This window comes from Camarhynchus parvulus, chromosome 2 (genome assembly GCF_901933205.1).
Source record: "Camarhynchus parvulus chromosome 2, STF_HiC, whole genome shotgun sequence".
Taxonomy (NCBI): Eukaryota; Metazoa; Chordata; class Aves; order Passeriformes; family Thraupidae; genus Camarhynchus; species Camarhynchus parvulus.
The window spans coordinates 1,484,903-1,512,182 of NC_044572.1; the positions used below are offsets into that span (position 1 = coordinate 1,484,903).

General features: G+C 45.5%; 1 protein-coding gene across 2 annotated transcripts in view; it reads left to right on the forward strand.

The window, feature by feature from the left end:
* ALS2CL (ALS2 C-terminal like) overlaps nt 1-27,280 on the forward strand; it is a 45,346-nt gene that overhangs the window by 9,416 nt on the left and 8,650 nt on the right. For both annotated transcript variants that reach the window (XM_030971743.1, XM_030971742.1), the window contains exons 3-20: nt 777-969; nt 1,886-1,951; nt 2,828-2,993; nt 4,088-4,216; nt 5,728-5,847; nt 7,231-7,307; nt 7,857-7,923; nt 8,389-8,588; nt 12,385-12,450; nt 13,567-13,665; nt 14,666-14,824; nt 15,858-15,969; nt 17,490-17,567; nt 21,086-21,204; nt 23,169-23,342; nt 24,401-24,494; nt 25,666-25,823; nt 26,880-26,942. In XM_030971743.1, the coding sequence (XP_030827603.1) occupies nt 777-969; nt 1,886-1,951; nt 2,828-2,993; nt 4,088-4,216; nt 5,728-5,847; nt 7,231-7,307; nt 7,857-7,923; nt 8,389-8,588; nt 12,385-12,450; nt 13,567-13,665; nt 14,666-14,824; nt 15,858-15,969; nt 17,490-17,567; nt 21,086-21,204; nt 23,169-23,342; nt 24,401-24,494; nt 25,666-25,823; nt 26,880-26,942 (2,140 nt within the window). The remainder of the gene's footprint in view (nt 1-776; nt 970-1,885; nt 1,952-2,827; nt 2,994-4,087; nt 4,217-5,727; nt 5,848-7,230; nt 7,308-7,856; nt 7,924-8,388; nt 8,589-12,384; nt 12,451-13,566; nt 13,666-14,665; nt 14,825-15,857; nt 15,970-17,489; nt 17,568-21,085; nt 21,205-23,168; nt 23,343-24,400; nt 24,495-25,665; nt 25,824-26,879; nt 26,943-27,280) is intronic.

Below are 27,280 nucleotides of genomic sequence, written 5' to 3' on the forward strand. Positions count from 1 at the left end.
AGGGATTTCCAGCTGGAATTCCTGCTGGGAAGAGGAAATGTTTTGTGGGAATGTTTTCCTTAAAATTGGGAATAGGGAGTGAGGCCAGGGTGGTTTTTTGGGATCAATCCGTGTTTTCATCTGGATCAGCCTTCCTGATCCAGGGCAATTCCAAATCCAGGGAAATTCCTGGCCCTGATTTTCCCAGCTGGGGCTTTTCCAGGAATTCTTTTTGGGATGGCTCCAAGGAAACTGGGAATGGTTCCTTGGGAAAAGGGCGGGAACTTTCACTCTGGGGCAGCTGGATGAGTGTCCAGAGAGTTTGGGATAGAGTTTGTCCTATTCCAGCAAAAACAGCTCCATGGCTTCCAAAAATTCCTGGAATTTCCCCCTTTTATCCCCCATTCTTCCCACTTTTTTTCCCCTCTCTATTTTCCCAAATTATTCAATTCCTTCCTGTCAAAACAGCTCCAAAAATTCCCGGAATTTCCCTGTTTTCAGATCGATTTTTCCCATTTTTTCCCCCCTCTATATTCCCAAATTATTTATTTCCTCTAGGAAAAATGGCTGCGTGGACTCCAAAAAATTCCTGGAATGTTCCAAATTTTTTCCATTTTTCCCATTTTTTTTCCTTTTTATTTTCCCAAATGATTCAATTTATTCCAGCAAAATGGCTCCTTGGCCTCTGAAAATTCCTGGAATTTGTCATTTCCCAAAATTTCTCAACCACAAAATTCCACAAAATCCCTTGGGAATTCCACCTTTCCCACAGGATTTTCCCAATTTTTCCCTCCCAGAGCCGCAGGATCCGAAGGAAAAGGAGAACTTCCAGCTCTTGGTGCTCCTCAACGATCGCTTCCAAACCCTCTGGAATTTCACGGAGGAGAATTCCCGGATCCTGAGGGGGAAATCCCAGCTGGAAGATTCCGGTTGTATCCAGGATTTTTACATCCTCTGGAAAGGAGAAGTTTTCCTCAGCCTCTACATCCAGTGAGCCGGAGTATTCGGGAAAATGGGATTGAGTTGATCCCATTGGGAATATCGGGGAAAACTGGGATGAGAACCCACAGAGGGAAAATATCCTTGGGAAATGGGTTGGGTGTGATTTTTTTCCAGGATTTTGTGGTTTTGGGTTGGGATCGGAGATCCCAGCAGGAATGAAATTTTATGGAGAGCTGAAATTCCATTAAAAGTCTTCAATTCCGCATTTTTGCTTCTCAATGGAAGCGGCCAAAGCTTTCCCAGTTTGGGATTTCCCAGTTTGGGATTTTCCAGGTGGATGAAGTTTTGGATGATCCAGAGGAATTTTCCTGAGATTTTATTCCTGTTTTTTTTTTTTTGGACTTAAACCCAGGTTTAATGTGGGATTTGCTGGGAGAAAATGTAGGATTTGCTGGGAATTTTAGGTACAGAAAATGCCGATTTTGGAAGAAAATCTTGGGAAATATGAGATGGAAAAAAAAGAAAATTCCAAGTTTTATTTGGGAAAAGAAAGCTCAGATCTGGAGTGTGACAACTCCATGATGTCCATCCCAGAATTCCCAAATTTTCCCAGTTCCCTTGGGAATTCTGTGGTGAAGAGTCTGTGAATAAACAGCTCGGATCAGAAGATTCCTTTATGGAATTTTATTCTGTAAAATCCGATGGAAATGGATCCCGGGATTATCAGCACTTCTGCCTTATCCAAGTCTGCCAAAAAATCCCGGAATTAAGATTGGGAAAGAATTCCAAGATCTGATCCAACCTCTGATCCCAATATATCAAACATCTGGGCCTGCATTTTTCCAGAGGTGCTTTTGTGGGATTAGGGGAACTTCCCAAAAAGTTGGAATCTGTAAATTCATCCCGAATTTCCCTCTCATCCTTGAAACTCATCCCAAGAACTCATCCTTGGAATTTTTTCCAGGTATTTCGTCACCTTCGCCAACTTTGTCGTGGTCCAGGGCTTCGAGCAGGCTGCCAGGAGCAAGAGGTCAGTGGGCGGAAAATCCTTGGGAATTTTGGGAATCCTTGGGATACGGGGACACCAGAGAATCCCAGAATTCCAGAATGGTTTGGAAAATTCCCCAAAAAATCCTCGCATCCTATCCTGGGCCGACTCCCGCTATGGTTGCTCCAAGCCCTTTCCAACCCTGGATAATTCCAGGATTGGATTTTCCTCTTCCAGCCACCCCCAGCTCCTTCTGGAGCTGGAAACTTGGGATTTAGGGAAAAGATGGAATTGGAGGGAGGAATTTGTCTGGGAATTCCCACTTATCCCAGATTTTTCTGGTAGCAGGGAATGAAAACATGGATTTCTTAGGAGCACATTCCCAATTTTTCCATGGCTCCCGCTATCCCAGGTTGCTCCAAGTCTTGCCCAATTCCAGGATTGGATTTTCATCTTTCCAACCACCCCAGCTCCTTCTGGAGCTGGAAACTTAGGATTTGGGGATTTAGGAAAGGGATGGGAATTTGGCAGGGAATTCCCACTTATCCCAGATTTTTCTGGAAGCAGGGAATGGAAACATGGATTTCTAAGGAGCACATTCCCAATTTTTCCATGGCTCCTGTTATCCATGGATGGATTCCCTCTTTCCCAATTCCCTCTTTCCAACCACCCCCAGCTCCTTCCAGAGTTGGAAATTTAGGATTTGGAGATTTAAGGAAGGGGTGGGAATCTGGCTGGGAATTCCCACTAATCCCAGATTTTCATGGAAGCAACAACTGCAAACAGGAATTTCTAAGGAGCACATTCCAGGATTTTTCACGCCTTTCTCCACCCTCACCGCGCAGAAAGTTTGGAAAACAGAAGAGCGGGAATTCTGGGATAATTAATGACCCTTTCTCGTCATTCCCAATTTTCCAGCGAGGCCTGGAAGCTGCACAAGGCGGTGCTGAAGGAATTCCTGCGGGATTTCACCTCGGAGAGCTCCCTGGGCCTGGCCCTGCACTTGGTGCTCCACAAACCCTTCCGGGAGCACGTCCAGAGCTACCTGCAGCTCCTCTCGCAGCTCCAGGAGCAGCTCCAGGAGGTGGGAATTCCCTGGGATGCTCAGGGGACCCTCTCAATGGGTTTTGTGGGAAGAAATATCCCCTAAAATTCAGTCTGGATCTCCTCTCCTAAATATTCCCAAAAATACAGCCTGGACCTGTTTTGATGCAGGATGGACATGTAGCTAAATATTCCCAAAAATCCAATCTGGAACTCCTTTCCTAAATATTCCCAAAAATCCAGCCTGGACCTTTTTTGATCCAGGATGGACGCGTTGCTGAATATTCCCAAAAATCCAACCTGGAACTCCTTCCCTAAATTCTCCCTAAAATCCAGCCTAGAACTCCTTTCCTAAATATTCCCAAAAGTCCAGCCTGGACCTTTTTTGATCCATGGTGGACATGTTGCTAAATATTCCCAAAAATCCAGCCTGGAACTCCTTTCCTAAATATTTCCTAAAATCCAGCCTGGACCTGTTTTGATGCAGGATGGACACGCTGCTAAATATTCCCAAAAATCCAGCCTGGAACTCCTTTCCTAAATATTTCCTAAAAATCCAGCCTGGACCTGTTTTGATGCAGGATGGACATGCTGCTAAATATTCCCAAAAATCCAACCTGGAACTCCTTTCCTAAATATTCCCCAAAATCCAGCCTGGACCTGTTTTGATGCAGGATGGCACTTCCTAAATATTCCCAAAATCCAGCCTGACCTCTTTTTAAATATTTCTGAATATTCCCAAAAATCCACCTTTTTGGAACCACGTGGACATTTGCTAAATATTTCCCAAAAATCCAGCCTGGACCTTTTTTTAAATATTCCCTAAAATGCAACGACTCCATTCCTAAATATTCCCCAAAATCCAGCCTGGACCATTTTTGGTCGAGGATGGACATGCTGCTAAATATTCCCAAAAATCCACCCTGGACCTTCTTTGCTGAATTTTCCCAAAAATCCAGCCTGGACCCCCCTCATTCCAGGAGGGACACGATACTGAATATTCCTGAAAATCCTGCCTGGACATTGCTAAATATAAAATAAATAAATATTTAAATTTAAATGGATAAAAATTCCCTAAAATCCAGCCTGGACCCAAATTTGAAGCATTCCTGGAGTTTTCCTGTCCTCTCCCAGGGCTCGGAGGGGGATGTGGTGGCCACTGTGGTGCAGGAATTCGGGAAGCTGGAATCCTTCATCGGCCAGGTCCTGGATGAAGCCGTCTTCACCAAGGAGCTCTGGAAATCCCTGGGCTACAAATTCACCGTGAGTCCCAAGGGAATTTGGGGTGGATCGGGAATTAGATAAGGATGAGGAATTTGGTATGGATTGGGAACTTGAAAAGGATGAGGAATTTGAAGTGGACTCAGAATTTGTTAAGGATGAGGAATTAGATATGTATTGGGAATTCAGTATGGATCAGGAATTGGAAGTGGATGGGGAATTTGATAAGGATGAGGAATTTGATATGGATTGGGAATTTGGTATGGGTCAGGAATTTCAAGTGGATTGGGGATTTAATATGGATCAGCAATTTGGTATGGATCTCAATTGTGATAAGGATGAGCAATTTGATATAGATTTGGAATTTGAGGCTGGAGTTATAGACCAGAGCTGGATGGAAGACCTGGAGAAACTCCCTGGGGGTTTTAATGTTGAGTTTTGTGTCCAGTGGTGTCACTGTCCCTGGAGCCCTGAGTCAGAGGGAATTTGGTATGGATTGGGAACTTGATATGGATTGGGAATTTGAGGCTGGAATTCAATAGAGCAGAACTGGGTGGAAGAGCTGGAGGAACTCCCTGAGGGTTTCAAAGCCAAATTTGTGCCCCAAGTGTGTCACTGTCACTGGAACCCCGAGCCAGAGGGAATTTGATGTGGATTGGGAATTTGATATGAATTGGGAATTTGATATGGATCGGGAATTTTATATGGATCAGGAGTTTGATTTTGATTGCGACTTTGGTATGGATGTGATATGGATTTGATATGGATCAAGGAATTGAGGATTGAAGTTGACAGAGCAGAGCTGGGTGGAAGAATTGCAGAAACTCAGTGGGGGTTTTAATGCTGAATTTTTTGTCCAGTGTCAGTTTTGTGTCTGGTGTCACTGGAACCCTGAGTCAGAGGGAATTTGATATGGATTGTGAATTTGATATGGATCAGGAATTTGATACGGATCGCGAGTTTGATTTTGATTGAGAATTTGGTATGGATTAAGGATTTGAGGATTGAAGTTGACAGAGCAAAGTTGGGTGGGAGACCTGGGGAAATTCCCTGGGGGTTTTAATGTTGAGTTTTGTGCCCAGTGGTGTCACTGAAACCCTGAGTCAGAGGGAATTTAATGTGGATCAGGAATTTCATATGGATCAGGAATTTGAGGCTGGAATTCAGCAGAGCAGAGTTGAGTGGAAGAGCTGGAGGAACTCCCTGAGGGTTTCAAAGCCGAGTTTGTGTCCCAAGTGTGTCACTGCCACTGGAACCCCGAGCCAGAGGGAATTTGGTATGGATTGGGAATTTGATATGGATCAGGAGTTTGATTTTGACTGGGAATTTGATATGGATGTGATATGGATTTGATGTGGATCAAGGAATTGAGGATTGAAGTTGACAGAGCAGAGCTGGGTGGAAGACCTGGAGAAACTCAGTTGGGGTTTCAAAGCCGAGTTTTTTCCCAAGTGTGTCACTGTCGCTGGAACCCCGAGCCAGCTGATCCCTGCAGGAATTCCTGCCTGGAATTCCATGTCCTCTCCCAATCCTGGTTTTTCCTGCTGCTCCAGGATGTGCTGTGTGTCCCCGAGAGGAGGCTCCTGGAGGACAGCAGGAACCTTCCCATCGCATCCGGCACTGCCCGCTCCGAGCGGCTCCTGCTCTTCGACGATGTCCTGGTGCTCATCCAGGTGGGTCCGGGATCCTCCTGGGAAGGGAGCATGGATAAATGGAGCTAAAATTCCAGTGGAATGGCAGAAATGACGGGAATTTCCATAGGAATGGTGGTAAAATTCCATTTTTTTGATGTTGAGCACACAGCAGAGTTTGGCTGTTGGGAAAAGTTGGGAAAACTTTGTCTCAGATCCATCTGCGTGTGGTTGGCTCTGGAAAAGAAAGGAAATCTGGGGAGGAGTAGAGGAGATCCAGAGAACATTTTCCCAGGAAATGTGGATTGTCCACCATCACAGGCACCTTTTGAGTCACCCACACCCTTTTCCACAGGGAATTTTGGCCCTTGGTTATCCCAAGGGATTTCATGGATCAAGGGTGACATTCCATGAGCTCCCATGCATTGGGATAAATGGGATTTTCCATGTTTGTGCCACGTCTGCAGACATTGGAGGTGGTTTTGGGGCTATTTTGGGAATTTTGGGGTGTGGAGATGTGTTCCCATGAGGGAATTCCAGCTTGGATTGTGCCAGTGGCTGGGATGGGAACACAGGATCAGCAAATCCATGGAATTATCTCCATGTTCCATCCATCATTTCCATCTGTGTCTCACCTGCTGCCGCCGAGCTTTATGGAGGTTTGGGAGTTCCAACCGAATTGGGATTGGCCTGGTTGGGAATTTTGATGTCCCTTCCTTTTCTGGTCTCCCAAATCTGGGAAAACACTGTGGAATTCCTTGGAAAACTCCATTCCCTCCAGGCAGCAGCTCTGTGTGAACGCCTGGGTGTGAGGCAGGGAAAGGAGATGAGAAATTAAAATTTTCCTTTTATTCCAATCGTTGGAGTTCGTTTTGTTTGGGTGCTGCCGATCCCAAAAGTGACTCCTTAAATTTGGGATTTCTGGGATATTTCTGGCGGTGCCACTTGGAGTCCAAATCCTAAATAAATCCTGAAATGGACTGGGATGGAAAGGGGGCTCAGGGATGATCCATTCCCACCCCATCCCATGGTTCCAGGTTGCTTCAAGCCTTGTCCAGCCTTTCCTTGGGTACTTCCAGGGATAGGCAACCACAAATCTCTGGGAATATCGGCTGGAATGATTTGGGAACGTTGACATGTGATAGGGGAGGAATTCCTGTGGAGATCACGGTCATGTGGGAATGTTTTACTCCTGGATGTGGCCATGGAATTTTGGAAGAGCTTTAGGAGTGTCCAAACGAGAATCTCCCTCATTTTCTGGTGGCTTTTCCATCTCCAAGGTGTCTCCTCCCAATGTGGAATGGATGCACCAAAAAGTTGGGAATTTGTGCTGCCATTCCCAGCATTTGTGCTGCCACTCCAGCTCTGCCATTCCATGGATTTTTTCAGCAATAACAGAACCATCTTTTCCCATTTTTTTTCCAGGGAAACAGCTTCCAGAGTTTTGACCTGAAGCTGGTGTGGGTGGATGAAAACTGTGGCGAGAAATCGGCTCCAGGACTGTGAGTGAGAAATTCCCACTGGGAGTTAAAAAGAAAGGAATAAAAATGGTTCAGGTTGATGGGACAATGATCCAAAGCTTTGTCCCATCTCCTTTCTGAGCCGTGGGATTGGGATGTGGATAATGGGATCTCACCAGCTTGGAATTTGCTGCCAGATTGAAATCCCAGAATTTTTGAGGTTGGAAAAGCCCTCTGGGATCGTCAAATCCAACCTGTGTCCCATCCCCACCTTGTTCCCAGCCCAGAATTCCTTGGACACCTCTAGGGATGGGCACTCCAGACCTCCCTGGGCAATTCCAATGCCTGACCACGTTTTCCGTGAAAAAATTCCTGCTGCTGTCCAACCTGACCTTCCCCCGGCAAAACCTGAGGCCGTTCCCTCTCATCCCATTCATTGCCAATGAATCCCAAAATTACTTAATCCAGCCCTGGAGAACTTGAGATCTCTCTGGAAGAACCACCTGGGAAAGCACCAGGATCTCCAGGAGGGGGAATGGGAAGAGCTGATGGATTGGGAATTGTGTTTTCCATCCTTTTTTCCCCTCCTAGGCACAGCCTACGCATCACAACCCCGGAAGAGACGTTCATCCTCTCCACCAAGGACCCTCAGATGAAGGTCAGGCTTTGGGATTTTCCCATCTCTTTATTATTTAAAACCGGATAATAATTCTGGTGAGGGTGGGCTGGGATTTCTGGCTCCTTTTCCAAAAAAAATCCTGGATTAGATGGCCAGAGGTGGCTCAGAGTTGATGGCTGGTGAGGAATGTTGGTGGGAACCCACCGGTTTCTTGCTGCTTTTCCTGAAGGACACGCCTATCCCCTAGGCAAATCAACTTGAAATTTGTATTTCTTTTTCTTTTCATATCCAAGTGGAATTTTTCCCTGTTTTTTAACATCCAAGTGGAAATTCCTCCCTCACAGCTGTTGTGCCTTGCTGCAGTGTCCACCTTCCAGGAGAACCCCTGTGGAAGCTGCAGAAGGGCTTTGATGGGAACCCACAGGTTCCTCGCTGCTTTCCTGCAGTTGTCTCCGGTTGATTCTCCCGGGATTTGCGCTCATTCCCTGTTTTCCGTGCCCGCAGGCCGTGTGGAGGTGGAAGCTGGAGCAGGCTGTGCGCCAGGCGCTGAACGGGAAGCGGGATTTCCCTCTCTGGGGCCGCAGCGGGGAAGGCAGCGAGGCCCCGGCCCGACGCTTCTTCACCTACGTCTTCCGCAAGATGGAGGGACGGCTCCGCGGGGCCACCTACGAGGGAGAGTGGCTCTGGGGGAAGCCCCATGGCAAGTAAGGAACCTTTTGGGCACCTTTTCCAAGCGGGAATAAGGTTGGAAGTGCTGGTTTGGCGTTTCCGTGAAGGTTGGAGAAGATCTCAAAGGTCAACCCAAACTTGTCCTGGTGACTCATGGAGGGGCTGTTCCTTTTCTGAGCAGGCTCAGGGTGGCCACCTACAAGGGCGAGAGGCACTAGGAAGGAACCTTTTAGGCCTCTTTTCCAAGCAGGAATAAGGTTGGAAGCACCTTTTGGGCCCCCTTTCCAAGTGGGAATGAGGATGGAAGTGCTGGCTTAGGGTTTCTGTGAAGGTTGGGAAAGATCTCCAGGTCACTCATGAAGGAGCTGCTCCTTTTTGGGCAGGCTCAGGGGAGCCACTTATGAGGGTGAGTGGCTCTGGTAAGGAACCTTTTAAGTCTCTTTTCCAAGTGGGAATAGGCTTGGAAGTGCTGGTTTGGAGTTTCTGTGAAGGTTGGGAAAGATCTCCACGGTTAACCCAATCTTCTCCAGGTCACTCATGAAGGGGCTGCTCCTTTTCTGGGCAGGCTCTGAGTAACCATCTATGAGGGTGAGTGGCTCTGGGAAGGAACCTTTTGGGCCCCTTTTCCAAGTGGGAATAAGGTTGGAAGTGCTGGTTGGAAGTTGCTGTGAAGGTTGGGGAAGATCTCCAAGCTCAACCCGAACTTCTCCAGATCACTCAACCGCATCATGAAGGGGCTGCTCCTTTTCTGGGTGGGCTCAGGGGGCCACCTACAGGGGAGAGTGGCTCTGGGGGAAGCCCCATGGCAAGTAAGGAACCTTTTGGGCACCTTTTCCAAGCGGGAATAAGGTTGGAAGTGCTGGTTTGGCGTTTCCGTGAAGGTTGGAGAAGATCTCAAAGGTCAACCCAAACTTGTCCTGGTGACTCATGGAGGGGCTGCTCCTTTTCTGGGCATGCTCAGGGGGCTTACCCTCATGATAAGGAAAATCCCCAATAAAAACCCATTGGGGAGAATTTTATTTCTATATTTTATTTATATTTATTTTATTTTATTCTCTGCTAGCAAAATCTCTTTGAACTTTATCCAAACTTGAACATCCAAACTTTTGTCCGAGGAATTAAGAAAAGCTCAAATCCAAAAGGAGCTAAAAGGGGAACATTGGGAAATGTTCAATAAATCCAAGTTTAAGTGAGGGAATGTCTAAATCAAAGATCCCAACCAAAACTTTTTGGACATAGGATAGAGAACACTCTGGGGTTTTTTTTGGGAAGAAACCTGGAATATGACCAAGCTCCTCAGCCACCAAAACATTGGGAAATTTTATTTTCCTTGAGTTTTACACAGTTTGCTCTGGAAGCAAAAAGGATGGGGAGAAACTCAGTTTGAGAGAGCCTTAAAATAATGAAAGAATCCAGTATATAAACGGCTTGGGAGGGATTTGAATCCGGTTCCAACCCCAAGTACAAAATTGAATCCTGAATATTCCGTGGAAGAGATTGTGCCGTGCCCTGGAACAGCCTCAAAGGAGCGTTTAGGGCAGGAGACCTTTGGGTCATCCCCACCTTCCCTCCCTCAAAACCATCTCCAGGTTTTTGTCCTCTCCTGCCTCAGGGCTGGAAAACCGGGATTAATCCAAAGCTCTCCTGCCCATGGAGTGACGTGGATGAGGCATCCCAGGAGATTTCTGGCAGAGTTCAGGGACTTCAGGTGTTCAATTCCTTGGATATGAGTTCTATTCCCACTCCTGGAATTCCTCTGCTGTGATTTGGTTGCTGGAAGGTTCCAGAACAGCATCCTGGCCTTGGTGGCTGCTCTGGGATTTCCGAGGGAGGAGCACGTGAGCCGAGCTGTGGGAGTGGGAATTTGGGCTCTTTGGCAAAAACACCGGTGTTCTCCACTGGCTGTCCTGGAATTCCAGAGTTCTCCAGCGGCTGTCCTGGAATTTGGGGTGACCTGGGCTGGGAGAAGGCCAGACTCCCACTCACCTGTGGCTTAAACATCCTTGTGCCGGGAGCAGACATGAAATTATGGAATATCCTGAGTGGGAAGGACTCACAGGGATCAAGCCCTGTACAGATCCCAACAACCCCACCCTGTCCATACTCCTGGAGCAGCCTTGGGATTGTGCCCATTCCTTGGGGAATGTTCAGTGTCCGACACCCTCTGGGGGAAGAACTTTTCCCTAAAATCCAACTTAAACCTGGCCTAGCTCCAGCTCTTCCCTCACCCCTTTGGCTGCTCCCCTTTTCCATTCAGACCCACAGAGCCAAAGGAGATTTACCTTAAAATTAAAAAATATTGGAATTTCAAACACATCCAACCAATCCTCTGGAAAACTTGGAAAAGAGCCACTCTCGTGGAGGTGTTTGAAACAACCTGGGTGAAAGCCAAACAACCTCCTCACGGTTTTGGTGTTGCACCATCTCCTGGCAAACTGACCCAGAGGAGGTTTGGATGAAATGTTGGGAAAGAATTCCTGGCTGGGAGGGTGGGGAGGGGCTGGGATGGAATTCCCAGAGCAGCTGTGGCTGCCCCTGGATCCCTGGAAGTGCCCAAGGCCAGGCTGGCCACTTGGAGCACCCTGGGATAGTGGGAGGTGTCCCTGCCCATGGGGTTGGAACTGTATGTTCTTTAGGATCCCATCCAACCCCAAAAATTCCACAATTCCATGATTTTGAATTGTTCCAGTCTGGATTTTGAGGCAAAGCAGACAAGCTCAGCATCAGCACAGAGGGAAAATATCCCAACATTCCCTGAGGGATTCCAAAGCCTTGGCCTCCAACTGCAAAAGAGCCCTGAATTCCTCAAATCCCTGATATTTCCTCCGCCTAATTCCCACCCTTAATTCCAAGCTCAAGATCCATGTCAACTCACTTTGGGCAGGAATTCCAGGCTGGGAGGGTGGGGAGGAGCTGGGATGGAATTCCCAGAGCAGCTGTGGCTGCCCCTGGATCCCTGGCAGTGCCCAAGGCCAGGCTGGACCCTTGGAGCACCTGGGACAGTGGGAGGTGTCCCTGCCCATGGGATGAGATGATTTTCAAAGTCCTTCCAAGCTAAAGAATTCCAGGATTTTGTAATTCCATTGTGTCCGGCTGGGGAATGTGCAGGGATCCGATTTTCTGGGATGAGGCCGGAGTTAAAGCTCTCAGTGGATGTGAGTGGAGTGGGATTCTGGGAGGGAGGGAAATCGCTCCGGAGCCGGGCACGGCCGGGCAGGGATTTCCCTGGCATTGCCCATTCCTGGCTCTCCTTGCTGCGGGATCAGCTCCCAGAATCGCTTTTCCAGCCCCCACAAAACACGGGATGAAGGATCCCTTGGGAATGGTTTTCCTCTCTGTTTTCCCGGCGGCTGAGCCGCTGGAATTCCAGGCTGTGGTGTCACCGCGTCCACGGGGATGTGCCAGGCAGGAACTCCAGCTGGGTTAATCCCTGTAATTAATTCGGGATCAGGTGCAAGGTCCCAGAGGCACGAGGCAGCACCTCCAGAAAATACTTTTGGGATTAGGGAATGGAATGGATTCTTCCCACTCGGCCCAGAGCAGGAAAACATTATGGGATTAAATCCTCCTGCTGAAAAGCAAGGCCTGGGGGTGCCTTTTGTGTCCCTGCCCTCCGAGGGATTTTTTGGATGTTTGCCATAAAATCTGGGAATGGTTTGGGTTGCAAAGAACTTTGGGAAAGATCCAGTTCCACCCCCCTGCCATGGGCACCTTCCACGGGACTCCAAGCTCCGTCTAAGCCGGCCTAAATATTTGGGCTGGGCTTTAGATGGTGCTGTTCCATCTGGGAATGTTGTGCTGTCCCTTGTGAGAGAATTCCTTGGGTTCCAGGGGGACGCTGAAGTGGCGCGATGGACGCAACCACGTCGGGGATTTCCAGGAGGGCCTGGAGCACGGGTAAGCCTTGGAAAACGGGATATTCCCTGCTTTGAAAAAAACCTGGAATGGTTCCCGCCAGAGATTGGAACCTGGAGAGAGGAGACTGACACTGACTGACCCCGGGGCTGGAATTTGATCCCAAATCCCAAAATCCGTGGGAATTTATTCCTAGGAAGTGTCTTAAAGTTATTTTTAGATCCCTTTAAAACCTCACTTAAATGAGTTTTTCCTCATGATTTAAAAAAACAATCCATGAAACTCAAGTATTATTTATCTCAATTTTATTGGAAATAGGACTTTAGGACTCCTCATTTTTACGAGGGGGGGAAAAAATCCCAAACATTTTTGTTGGGAATCCCAGAACATTTAACTCTGCCCCTACCTTGTGGAAGGAAGAAAAAGGGGAAAACCAGCACTGAAAAAAACTCCGGAGAAGGAACAATGAGGATCTGGGAATACAGCTCCCAAAGGGATGAGTTTTCCTTTGGAAAAAGTCCAGCAGCACCTGGGAAAAGTGTCCCAGGTAGGGCTGATCCAAGCACATAAACATTGGGAATTTGGACAATCCTTGGTTTTTGAATTTAATCCGCTACAATGGAGTTGCTGTTCTCAATGCAGACATTTCCATCCAGCTGGAACCTGATCCCAGATCCCAAAATCCACGGGAATTTATTCCTAGGAAGAGCCTTAAAAGTTATTTTTAGATCCTTTTATAAACCTCACTTAAAAGAGGAGTTTTACAGGAAAAACCCCAATCCCATGAAATTCAAATTGATTTTTAAACTTCATCCACTACAATGGAGTTGCTGTTTTCTGCGCTGACCTTTCCCATGCAGACATTTCCATCCGGTTGGAATCTGATCCCAGATCCTCAAATCCGTGGGAATTTATTCACGGAAAGCATCTTAAGGTTGTTTTTAGATCTCTTTAAGACCTCATTTAAATGAGAAGTTTTTTACAGAAAAAAAAAAAATAATCAATCCCACGAAGTTCAAATTGGTTTTTGAAGTTCATCCACTACAATGGAGTCGCCCTTTTCCATGCCGACCTTTTCCATACCGACCTTTTCCATGCCGACTTTTTCCATGCCAACTTTTTTTTTCCATGCTGACCTTTCCCACGTGTCCCCGGCAGGTTTGGGATCTGCCTGGTCCCGCGGCCCTCCGAGGATCGCTACGACTGCTACAAGTGCCACTGGTACCAGGGCAAGATGAGGGGCTATGGAATCTGTGAGTAAGTGAAATCCAGGATGGGTTCCAGGGAAAAGGGAATTAGGGGAAAGAAAAAAGGGATTTAAAGGGGGAAAGGTTCCCTGATATCTTTGGAGCCTGGTCTGGAAATGCTTTGTGGGCATTTAGAATTCCAGAATTGTTTGGGAGCTTAGGGATGATGCCATTCCATGGGCAGGGACACCTCCCGCTGTCCCAGGCTGCTCCAGCCTGGCCTTGTGCACTTCCAGGGATCCAGGAGCAGCCACAGCTGCTCTGGGAATTCCATCCCAGCCAGGAATTCCCAATTTCCAATCTCCCATCCATCCCTGCCCTCTGGCAGTGGGAGCCATTCCCTGTGTCCTGTCCCTCCATGCCTGGTCCCCAGTCCCTCTCCAGCTCTCCTGGAGCCCCTTCAGGCCCTGGAAGTGGCTTTGAGATTTCCTTGGAATTTTCTCCTCTGAGGTCACCCCAAATGCTCTGGCTGCTGGGAACACTGGGCTGCCCCTGGTTCCTGCTCATCCCTATCCCTGATTTCTCCATGCCAAGTGGGACGGACTCAGCATTCCAGCTGGGATAGGCCCATGGGATAGGCCTGTCCTGCAACCTGGGTGTTCTGCTCCTTTGTTCAACTCAGAGCTGCCCTTCCCAGAGGGACAAGTCCAGGGAAGGGCTTTGCGGCGGCCACCGCAGAGAGCTGGATCCAAGCTCGGCCTCCTTCCTATGGATCCGATTTTCCAGAGCTTCCTGTGCCCAGGCTGGTGAGAGGTCAAGGCCTGAGTGGCCTCTCCCAGGACAACTCCAAGCCCATGTGTTGAGTCCTTGGATAATTTGGGGAGCTCTGGAATGTCCGCTTTGGGTGATGCACGTTCCCAACAGCAAGCAAGGATCCAATTCAACGCTGTGGGGAAAATCTTTGGAATATTTAGAGATGGATGAGCCTGATCTCCTCACTTCCCTGGTTTTCTACTCCGGGAGTGGCTGTCAAATATTCCCAGGCTGGAATTCCATCCCTCTTCCTGCAGGTACGGGAATGACCTGGTCTACAGAGGCTACTTCAAGGACAGCGTGCGCCAAGGCTTTGGGATCCTGGAGAACTTCTCGGCTGAGCATCCCTTCAAATACACGGGACAGTGGGAGAACGACAAAAAGAACGGATACGGAGTCTGGGAGGACAAGGAGAGGTAAAGGTGGGATGGATCTGAGGTGTGGGACCGCTGAATTTGCAGGCAACCCCGACAAGGGAAGGGATAAGAATCTTGACTCCATGTTTCAGGAGGTTGATTTATTATTTTATGATATATATTATATTAAAAGAAAATGATATTTTAAAACTACACTAAAAGAATAGAAGAAAGGATTTCATCAGAAGGCTAGCAAGGAATAGAAAGGAATGATAATAAAATCTTGTGACTGACCAGACAGTCCGAGACAGCCGGACTGTGATTGGCCACTAATTAGAAACAACCACATGAGACCAATCACAGATGCACCTGTTGCATTCCACAGCAGCAGATAATTATTGTTTACATTTCATTTCTGAGGCCTCTCAGCTTCTCAGGAGAAAAATCCTAGCAAAAGGATTTTTCATAAAATATGTCCGTGACACAGGGGTGTGGTTATTAATTGTTGTGGTGCTGTGGATCCCCAGGAGGAGGGAAGAGATGAGAATCTTGACTCCATGTTTCAGAAGGCTGATTTATTATTTTATGATATATATTATATTAAAAGAAAATGATATATTAAAACTCTACTAAAAGAATAGAAGAAAGGATTTCATCAGAAAGCGAGCAAGGAATAGAAAGGAATGAAAATAAAATCTTGCAGCTGCTCACAGCCTTGACACAGGTGGCTGCCATTGGTCACCAAGTAAAAACAACTTCACGTGCTGGGTAAACAATTCTCCAAATCACATTCCAAAGCTGAAAGTTCCCAGCTTCTCAAGGGAAAAGATCCTGGCAAAAGGATTTTTTATAAAATATGTCTGTGACATGGGACAGTTTTGGGTTTGGTGGGATAAATCCTGGAGATCTGGGATGGATGGGGGGGATTGTAAGGATTGAATTCCTTGGAAAGCATTCCCAGAGCTCAGTTTGTGCGGGACATCCAGCCTGGAGCGTTGTGTCAGGAAAAACCACCCTGAGCAGGACAAATCCGATGGATTGAGAGCTGGGAAAAGTGGGAAAATCCATCACTTGGGATTTCCTTGCATTCCAGAGGGGAGAGGTACATCGGGATGTGGCTGGATGACCACAGACACGGAGAAGGCATCGTGGTGATGCAGTCGGGGCTCTGCTACCAGAGGACATTCCATGCAGATAAAATGGTGGTGAGCCCAAGATTTCCGTGGAATCTGGGAATCCCTGGGATGGCGAATCCACCGCCGGGGTGGGATCGAGGTTTCATTCCCGAACTCATCCCGGAGGACAAAGAGGGTTGGAGGTCAGGGAAAGGTTCTGCCCCCAAAGGGTGCTCGGGATGGACATTCCCAAGGGAATGGGCGCATTCCAAAGGCTGCCAGAGCTCCGGGAATGTCTGGAAAACTCTCCAGGAAAGGGTGGGATTGTTGGGATGTCTGTGCAGAGCCAGGGGTTGGATTTGGATCCTTGCGGGCCCTTCAGGATATTCCATGATTTTTCCATAGCCACGGTTTGGAAGAACAAGGTCTTTGTTTTTTCTCCCCTTCCAGAGGGATTTGTGGGATATTGGGAAGGAATTCCTGGATTGGAGGGGTTGGGATGGAATTCCCAGAGATTTGTGGCAGCCCCTGGGTCCCTGGAATGTCCAAGGCCAGGTTGGAGCACCCTGGGATAGCGGGAGATCCCTGCCCATGGATCCTGAAGGCCCCTTCCAGCCCAAACCATTCCAAGAATTCCGTAACATTCCATCTTTCCTGGAAATCATGAAATCCTTCCTTTTCCAGTGGCAATTCACCCGTCCAGTTCACGGAACGTTGGGAATTTGGTGGGGAAAGCAAAGGGAATTGGCATTGGAATAAAAACATCCCTAAGAAAAACCAACCCTAAAAAAATCCATCCTTAAAAAAGAGGAACAACAACCCCATTGCCACTTCCTGAATTAGGGAAAAATGGTTTTTGTTGTGTTTTGTGAAACATTTTTGGTTGAGGTTTTGGGATCTTTTTTTTTTCTTTTTTGGTGGGTTTTTTTTTTTTGGGTTTTAGGGGACATTTTATATGGAGTTTTGGGGTTTTTTTCTCCTTTTTTTTTGGGTTCTTTATTGAGGTTTATGGGACATTTTTGGTTGAGTTTTTCAGGGTATTTTCATTCCAGAGGAAAATATTCCAGCTCTGGAAGTGATCCCAGCTGGTTTGGGGGCAAAGAAACCCTTGAGCTTAAGCTATGGAACAAATCCCAGTGGGCAGAAAATTCCCTACGGACAGGAATTATTCCCTGGAATAATTTCCCATGGAATGGGCACATTCCCAACACTGCCAGAGCTCTGGGATTTTCCAGGGATTCTTTTGGGATGCCTCCTGTGCCAGGAGTTGGATTTTGATCCTTCTGGATCCCTTTCCCACAGGGAATTCCACGCAGTTGCTGTTTCCTTGGAATCATTTCCCAAAGAATGATTATTCCCTAAAATATCCCAGGATTGGGAGCGCTACCAGTTGAACCCTGTGACAATCCTTGGTGGCTTTTCCTGGCTTTTTGTTCTTTTTCCATGGAAAATCCATGGGATAATTTACAGGACTTCTCCGTGGGTTTTCCCTGGAGATGTTTGGCTTAAAAAAAATTTGGAATCTGCATCCCATCAATTTTTCCGGGATGAATTGGACCAGGTGGGAAAGTTAATTCCACAAATTCCTGATTTTTTCTTTTCATCCCAAGGGCTCGGGAATTCTGCTCCTGGAAGACGACTCCGTCTACGAAGGGAACTTCACGGAAGAGCTGACATTTGTTGGAAAGGTTGGAATTTCCTCCCTCTTCTCCTGGAATTTCTCATGGATTCATCTCCCAAACTTTATTCCTTCCTGCTCCGCTTCCCCCAGCTTCCTATAAAACCCCATTTTCCAAATTTCTGGAATATTTAGCACAGAAAAAAAGCCGCAGCTGGAGATTTTGGGAATTTTGAGCATAATTTGGCATTTTCATGTTTTATTTACTTCAGGTTTGCTTGGTTTGGGTTTTTTGGGTTGAGTTTTTGGGGTTTATTTTCTTGGGTTTTTCTTGGGTTTTTCGGGGCATTTCTGGTTGAGGTTTTGGGATTTTTTAACTCTTTTTGAGGTTTTTTTATTGAGTTTATGGGACATTTTTAGTTGAGTTTTCTGGGTTTTTTTTGTTGGATTTTTGTTGGGTTTTATGGAACATTTTTAGTTGAGTTTTTGAGGTTTTTATTGGGTCTTACGGGACATTTTTGGTTGAGGTATTGGGATTTTTTTCTCTTTTTTTGGGATTTTAAAATTGGGTCTCAGAAGGACATTTTTGATTGAGTTACTGGGATTTTTTTGTTTCGGTTTTCATTTGGTTTATGGGACATTTTTGGTTGAGTTTTTTTTTCCCTTGGGTTTTAATAGGGTTTTACGAGACATATTTGGTTGAGTTTTTGGGATTTTTTGGGGGGTTTTTTGTTGGGTTTTATGGGATATTTTTGCTTGAATTTTTACAGTTTTATGGGACATTTTTGATGGAGTTATTGGAGTTTTTTGATTTGGTTTTTATTGGGTTTTAAGTGAAATTTTTTGTTGAGTTTTTGGGATTTTTTTTGGATTTTTTGATTGGGTTTTTAGTTGGGTTTTATGAGTATTTTTGCTTGAATTTTTACAGTTTTATTGGGTTTTATGCAACATTTTTGATGGTGTTATTGGAGTTTTTTGATCTGTTTTTTATTGGGTTTTAAGTGAAATTTTTGGTTGAGTTTTTGGGATTTTTTGGATTTTTTGGGGGTTTTTAGTTGGGTTTTATGAGATAATTTTGCTTGATTTTTTACAGTTGTATTGGGTTTTATGGGACATTTTTATTGGAGTTTTTTGTTTTGGTTTTTATTGGGTTTTAAGTGAAATTTTTGGTTGAGTTTTTGGGATTTTTTTGGGGTTTTTGTTGGGTTTTATGGGATATTTTTGCTTGAATTTTTACAGTTTTATTGGGTTTTATGGGACTCAATTTTTGATGGTATTATTGGAGTTTTTGATTTGGTTTTTATTGGGTTTTAAGTGAAATTTTTGGTTGAGTTTTTGGGATTTTTTGGGGATTTTTTGGGGGTTTTTAGTTGGGTTTTATGAGATAATTTTGCTTGATTTTTTACAGTTGTATTGGGTTTTATGGGACATTTTTATTGGAGTTTTTTGATTTGGTTTTTATTGGGTTTTAAGTGAAATTTTTGGTTGAGTTTTTGGGATTTTTTGGGGATTTTTTGGGGGTTTTTAGTTGAGTTTTATGAGATATTTTTGCTTGAATTTTTACAGTTTTAGTGGGTTTTATGGGACTCAATTTTTGATTGAGTTTTTGGGGTTTTTTTTCTTTTTTTTGAGTGTTTTTATCAGGGTTTTTTTTTGGGATTTTTGGCTGTGCTTTGCAGCTGCACCCGAGATCCTTTTTTATTTTTAAACAAAGAACATTCCAGGCGTTGGGGCCACAGGAAATGATGCAGAACCCGGAGCTGCCGTGACCGAGGCAGCGGAAATTTGGGATTTCGCAATCCGGGCCCTGCCCTGACACTTCCCAGCTTTTGTGGTTGGATTCCGACAGAAATTCCTGCTCCAAAGTGTTGAGAAAATCCCCAGGGCAGGGAAAACGAGTTTTCCAGAAATCTGGGATGAGCGTGGCAGGAATTCTGGGAGATGGCACAATTAATGCTCGTTAATTAATGCTAATGAGCTTTGGCACCTGAGGAAGACTTCGTCATCACCTTCCTCCTCCAAGGACATTCCATGCTGAGCAAATGGTGGGGAATCCAAGATTTCCTTGGAATCTGGGAATCCCCAGGATGGGGAAAATCTGGGAATCCCTGGGAAATCTCCAGGGTGGATTTTGAGGGATCGATTCCAGTGCTGGGATATTTACCCTCCAAAATTCCTGTTTGGATTTAGTGGCAAATCCAGAGAAATCCGGGATTTATGAGCTTCCTGCTTTTCTGGCTGGAATTCCAAGCCAGATTTGGGATATTGAGTTGGATTTCATTTTCAGGATTTGAATAATGAATAGAGAATTGAGTAATGGAGAGTGGAATAATAATTGAGAATTGAATTATAAATAGAGAATTTAAAATGAAAGAATTTAAAATGAAAGAATTAATAATAAATAGAGACTTTATTAATAGAGGATTTAATAATAAAGAATTTTAAAGTAAATAGATAATTTAAAAATAAAGAATTTAATAATGAAGAATGTATTAAGAAATAGAGAATTAAATAACAAAGAATTTACATAATAAAGAATTTAAGGATAGAAACATTAATAACAAAGAATTTAATAAATAATTAAAAAATAAGTAGAAAATTTAATAATAATTAATATATGTAATAAATAGAGAATTTAATGATAGACAATTTAATAATAAAGAATTTAATAACGAAGAATGTATTAATAAACAGAGAATTAAATAACAAAGAATTTATATAATAAAGAATTTAAGGATAGAAAAATTAATAACAAAGAATTTAATAAATAATTTAAAAATAAGTAGAAAATTTAATAATAATTAATATATGTAATAAATAGAGAATTTAATGATAGACAATTTAATAATAAAGAATTTATACAATAGTGAATTTATATAATAAGTAGAGAATTTAATGATAGGGAATTTATATAATAAAGAGAGAATTTGATAATAGAGAATTTAATAACGAACAAAGAAGTTAATAATAGAGAATTGAATAGAGAATTGATGTAGAGAAATTGAAATAAATACTTTTTTTAAATTAAAAATTTTAATTTAATTTATAATTACAGATTTTTCCACAGGGAAAGCTCTCCAGAATTTAATAATAAATAGAGAATTTAATAATAAATAGAGAATTCAATAATAAAAAGGGAATTTAATGATAGAGAATTTAATAATAGATGTGAATTTAATAATAAAAAAGGAATTTAATGATAGAAAGTTTAATAAAAATCGAGAATGTAAGAACAAAGAATTTAATAATGATTGAGAATTGAATAGAGAATTGATGCAGAGAAACTGAACTAAGTAATTTTTTAAAATTAAATTTTTTAAAATTCACAGTTTTTAGTTTAATTTATAATTTTAGATTTTTCCACAGAGAAAGCTGTCTGGAATTTAATAATAAAAAGGGAATCTCACAATAAATAGAGGATTTAATAATAAAAAGGGGATTTAATAATAGAGAATTCAATAATAAATGGAGAATTCAATAATAAAAGGGAATGTACTAATAACTGAGAAATGGAAAGAAATAATTTAATTTTTGATTAAAAATGCATAGAATGTACAATTTTAATTGAATTTATGACTTTTCCCGCAGGGGAAGCTCTCCTTGGCCAACGGCTTCGTGCTGCAGGGGACGTTCAGCTCGCGGGGCGGCCGCGGGCTCAGCACCCACGGCGTGCTCAGCACGGCCCCCGAGCCCCAGAGACAGCCCGGGTGAGAGCGGGGACAGCGGGGACCTGGGAACAGCGGGGACCTGGGAACAGCGGGCCGGGACGCAGGGAACCTGGGGAACACGGGGTCCTGGGGGGAAAGGGGGGTCCTGGGGAACAGCGGGGTCCTGGGGAACATGTCGGGGTCCTGGGGACAGTGGGGTCCTGGGAACAGCGGGGCCAGGGGAACAGTGGGGTCCTGGGGAACATCGGGGTTCTGGGGAATGGGGATCCTTGGGGTCCTTGGGGCCCTGGGGAACAGCGGGGCCCTGGGGAATGGGGATCCTTGGGATCCTGGGGAACAGTGGGGACCTGGGGACAGCGGGGTCCTGGGGACAGCAGGGCCAGGGGAACAGCGGGGTCCTGGGGAACAGCGGGGCCAGGGGAACAGCGGGGTCCTGGGGAATGGGGATCCTTGGGGTCCTGGGGACAGCGGGGTCCTGGGGAACAGTGGGGTCCTTGGGGCCCTGGGGAATGGGGCCCCAGGGAATAGGGATCCTTGGGATCCTGGGGAATGGGGCCCTGGGGAACAGTGAGGCCCTGGGGGACAGCGGGGGCCTGGGGAACAACGGGGTCCTTGGGAACAGCGGGGTCCTGGGGAACAGCGGGGTCCTTGGGGCCCTGGGGAACAGCGGGGCCCTGGGGAATGGGGATCCTTGGGATCCTGGGGAACAGCGGGGTTCTGGGAACAGCAGGGTCCTGGGGACAGCAGGGCCAGGGGAACAGGGGGGTCCTGGGGAACAGCGGGGCCCTGGGGAATGGGGATCCTTGGGGTCCTGGGGAACAGCGGGGTTCTGGGAACAGCAGGGTCCTGGGAACAGCGGGGTTCTGGGAACAGCGGGGTTCTGGGGAACAGCGGGGCCAGGGGAACAGCGGGGTCCTTGGGGCCCTGGGGAATGGGGAACAGCAGGGCTCTGGGAACAGCACGGCCCTGGGGAACAGCGGGATCCTTGGGGTCCTGGGGAATGGGGATCCTTGGGGCCCTGGGAACAGCGCGGCCCTGGGGAATGGGGATCCTTGGGGTCCTGGGGGTCCTGGGGAACAGCGGGGTCCTGGGGAATGGGGCCCTGGGGAACAATGGGGTCGTGGGGAACAACAGGGGAACAATGGGGTCCTGGGGAACAGCAGGGTCCTTGGGGTCCTGGGGATCCTTGGGGTCCTGGGGGCCCTGGGGAACAGTGGGGCCCTGGGGAACAGCGGGGTCCTGGGGAATGGGGTCCTTGGGGTCCTGGGGAGCAACGGGGTCCTTGGCATCCTGGGGAATGGGGTCCTGGGGAATGGGGATCCTTGGCGTCCTGGGGGTCCTGGGGAACAGTGGGGTCCTGGGGAATGGGGATTCTTGGGGTCCTGGGGAACGGGGTCCTTGGGGTCCTGGGGAATGGGGTCTTCAGGATCCTGGGGAATGGGGTCTTCAGGAAGGGGATCCTCAGGATCCTCGGGAATGGGGTCCTTGGGATCCTGGAGAATGGGGTCCTCAGGAACGGGATCGTCAGGGTTCTCAGGAACAGGATCCTTGGGAAGAGATCCTCGGAATTGGATCCTCAGAATGGGATCCTGGGGAAACGGGGTCCTTTGGAATGGGATCCTCAGGATCCCTGGGAACGGGGTCCTTGGGATGGCATCCTGAGGAATGGGGTCCTCAGGAATGGGATCATTGGGATCCTTGGGAACGGGGTCCTTGGGATGGGATCCTCCATCCCAGCCAGGAATTCCTTCCCAAAATCCCATCTAAATCCCCATTTTTCCAATGGGAAGCCATTCCCTGTGTCCTATCCCTCCATCCCTTATCCCAAGTCCCTCTCCAGCTCTCCTGGAGCCCCTGGAATTTTCCCTTCTCCAAGAAAACATTCCCAGCTCTCCCAGCTCTGTGTTTCCATCAAATCCCAGAGAACATTCCCATATTTGAGGGGGAAATCCACAAGAATTTGGGAAGACCATGGAAAATCCCAATCCCGTGTTGTTTTCCAGCCAGCTGGGCCTCAAGGAATTCCCCGTGGAGAAGAGATGGACGGGAATCTTCGAGCAATTCCTGGAATTCCTCCATTCCGGCTGCAAGGAGGAAATGGAGGAATCTTTCACGGGATTCCACATCCAAACCAGCAAGGAGCTGCGGAAATCCCAGGAATATCTGTTCTGCCAGAGGTACCGAGGGAATCCCAGGAATTCCTGAGGAAATCAGGAATATCTGTTCTGCCAGTGAGGGAATCCTGGGAATCCCTGAGGAAATCCTGGGGATGTTCTCTTCTGCCAATGAGGAAATCCCAGGAATTCCTGTTCTGCCAAAGGTACTGAGGAAATCCTGGGAATTCCCATGGAATCCTGGGAATATTTGTTCTGCCAATGAGGGAATCCTGGGAATCCCTGAGGAAATCCCAGGAATTTTTTCCTGTTCTGCCAGAGGTACTGAGGAAATCCCGGGAATTCCCAAGGAAATCCTGGGGATATTTGTTCTGCCAATGAGGGAATCCCAGGAATCCCTGAGGAAATCCTAGGAATTCCTGTTCTCCCAAAGGAACAGGAATTTTACTGAGAGAATTCCGAGAATTCCTGTTCTGCTGAAGAAGAAATCCTGGGAATTCCTGGTCTGCCAAAGGTACTGAGGAAATCCCAGGAATCCCTGAGGAAATCCCAAGAATTCCTGTTCTGCCAATGTGGGAATCCCGGGAATTCCTGTTCTGCCAAAGGAACAGGAACTTTTACTGAGGGAATTCCAGGAATTCCTATTCCGCTGAAGAAGAAATCCCGGGAATTCCTGGTCTGCCAAAGGTACTGAGGAAATCCCAGGAATTCCTGTTCTGCCAATGAGGGAATCCCAGATATTCCTTTTCCCCCAAAGAGAAAATCCCGGAAATCCCTGATCTGCCAAAGGGGGAATCCCAGGAATTCCTGTTCTGCCAAAGGAACAGGAACTTTTACTGAGGGAATTCTGGGAATTCCTGTTCTGTCGAAGAGGAAATCCCAGAAATTCCTCTTGGGAACTCAGCCTTCATTCCCACCCAGGAATGTTGTGTAATTCCAAGAATTTTCCAGTTGTTCCCGCTCAGGAAAAAGGAGCAGGGATTTCCCACCTCAGCTGGAATTTTTGCTGCTGAGATTAATCCGCACCCATGAAAAATTAATTTATTGAAATTATTTTAATGCCCCTTTGGAATTTGCCAGTTGGGATTTATCCATTTGCTCCTCAATTCCCATTTTTCCAGAGGCTCGGAGGAGATTTCCTGGAAAATTGAGGAGATCCTGGAAGATCTCGTTGAGCACCAGGAGCCCGAGTCGCTCCAGAGTTACTTGGAGAAGGTGAGGATTGAAATTATTCAATAAAATTATCAGAAATTAATAAAATTTTGCATTATTAAAATGATCAAAATCCAGGATTTGATGATAAATAATTGAATAACAGAGGATTTATAGAAGAAATAATTTCATAGTAGGGAATTTATTAATAAATTGAGACTTAAATAATAAAGAATTTATATTATAAATAAGGAATTTACTAATAAAATAATTTATATTAAAGGAAATTCAATAATGGAGGATTTAATAAGAAATAAGAAATTTATATGATGAACAGGGAATTTAATAATGGAGAATTTAATAATAAACAGAGAATTTATTAATAAATAGAGAATTTATATAATCAGTAAATTGAATAATAAGGAATTTAATAATAGAGAATTTAATAATAAAGCATTTAATAATAAATAGTTTAATAATAAGCAGACAATTTAGTTATGGAGATTTAAATAATAAATCAGGATTTTAATAATAGAGAATTTAATATAATAACTAATTTAATAATAGAGAATAGATAATTTGATAATAGACAATTTAATTATAGAGAGGGATTTATTCCAGTGCTGGAATAATTAAATTTATTTAAATTAAATATTAATATGAATATTAAACATTAATAATAAACATTAATATTTAATAATAATATTTGATTTTATTTAATTTAAAATATTAAATATTATATATTAAATATTATATATTAAATATTAAATAAAATTTATTAAGTAGAGAATTTATGAATAAATAAAGAATTTCTATAACAGAGAATTTAAGAATAGAGACTTTAATAATAAATAGAGAATTCAAGAATAAAGAATTTATATAATGAATAGAGATTTTAATAATAGAGAATTTATTAGTAAATAGAGCATTTAATAGAAAAGAATTTAATAATAAGTAGATAATTTGTTTAAAAACCAGAGAATTTATAGAATACAAAAATTAATAATAAAGAATTTATCTAATAAATAGCAAGGTTATTTTTCCCTCATCCACTTTTTCCTGGAGCACCTTTTGTTCCCTCTGGAACATCCCAGCAAATCCCAACTGGGAAAGGGAGCAGAGAGCATTCACGGCATCCAAAAGATCCCAAATTCCAGCTGGGAATTCTTGGAGAAATCCAGGCGCCCTTTGGGGTTTTCCCTCTCCTCCTGATGCATGAAATCGGATTTTCCAGGCGTTGGAATCTTCCCTGCATCCCTTGGGAAAGCTGCTCAGGGCTCTGACCGTGGCGTTCCAGGCGACGTATTCCGGGATCGGGGCCAACCGGCACCTGCTGGCCATGGCGCAGGAGGAGGTCAAGTTCTACTCCAAGAAAATTTGGGAATTCTACCAGTGAGTCCAGCCTGGAGCTCTTCCATGGGGTGGGAGCGTGGAATGGATCCTTGGGATCGTGGGATTAGGAGCTGGGCCATATTTGTGTTCCTGTTTTCTTGGGGGTTCCTGGGAATTCTTGGGAGTTCTTGGGAGTATTTTGGAATTCATGGGAATTCTTTGAAATTCTTGGGAGTTCTTTGTAATTCTTGGGAATTCTTAAGGATTCTTGGGAGTTCTTGGGAATCCTTTGTAATTCTTTGTAATTCTTTGTAATTCTTGGGAGTTCTTGGGAGTTCTTGAGAGTTCTTCAGAATTCTTGAGAGTTCTTTGTAATTCTTGGGAATTCTTGAGAATTCTTGGGGGACCTTTGTAATTCTTGGGAATTCTTCTGAATTCTAGGGAGTCCTTTGTAATTCTTGGGAATTCTTGAGAATTCTTGGGAGATCTTTGCAATTCTTGGGAGTTCTTGAGAATTCCTGGGAGTCTTTGGGAGTTCCTGGGAGTTCCTGGCAGAGCTGCTTCCTTGAGGTGACGATGTCAATCAGAGCACAAATCCCTGTGGCTGGAAATCCATGACTGAAGGAAAAATGGGATCATGGAATGCTCTGGGTTGGAAATCTCATCCAGCTCCAATCCCTTCCCACCGTCCCAGGCTGCTCCAAGCCCCATCCAGCCTCTCCTTGGACACTTCCAGGGATCCAGGGGCAGCCACAGATTTTCTGGGAATTCCATCCTGGCCCCTCCCCACGCTCCCAGCCAGGAATTCCTTCCTAAAATCCAACCCGAACCATTCCAGCATTCTCTGGGAAATCAAAGCCCAGCTGCTTTTCCAGAGTAGGATCAGGAATTGTGAGCACTGTGCTCTTTAGAATCCATGGAAATTCTGGAATTCTCAGCCATTCCTGGTGCGGCCGCTGCTCGAGCAGAAACCCCTCAAACGCTGCAACGACTCTGCCGGAATTCCAGGGATTTTCACAGATCTCCCACTGGGTGCTGGGACAGCTCCTCCTGTGGGAACAAATTATCCCTAAATAAAACCAGGGAAGGAACTAATCCTTGTTTTTGCTCTCTCAGGGGTTTGCTCCGGGTGGCCCTGGAGCGGAAGGGCCACACGCCCTCGGAGGATGCGGATCCCAGGTTGGTGGCACCTCCGGAGGTTCCGTGTTCAGATCCCGGTGGGATTTACCAGGGGTCCTGAAACTCAGGAAGTGCTGAGCTCGTGTTTGTCTGCTTGAGCCAGGCTTAGTGCCCAGACTTTGTGTCCTTGAGCCAGGCTTGGTGCCCTGTGTTTGAGCCAGGCTTAGTGCTCTGTGTTTGAGCCAGGCTTGGTGCTCTGTGTTTGAGCCAGGCTTAGTGCTCTGTGTTTGAGCCAGGCTTGGTGCCCAGACTTTGTGTTTGTGTCTTTGAGCCAGGCTTAGCGCTCAGCCTTTGTCTGTTTGAGCCAAGCTTAGTGCCCTGGTTTTCCCAGGGACTCC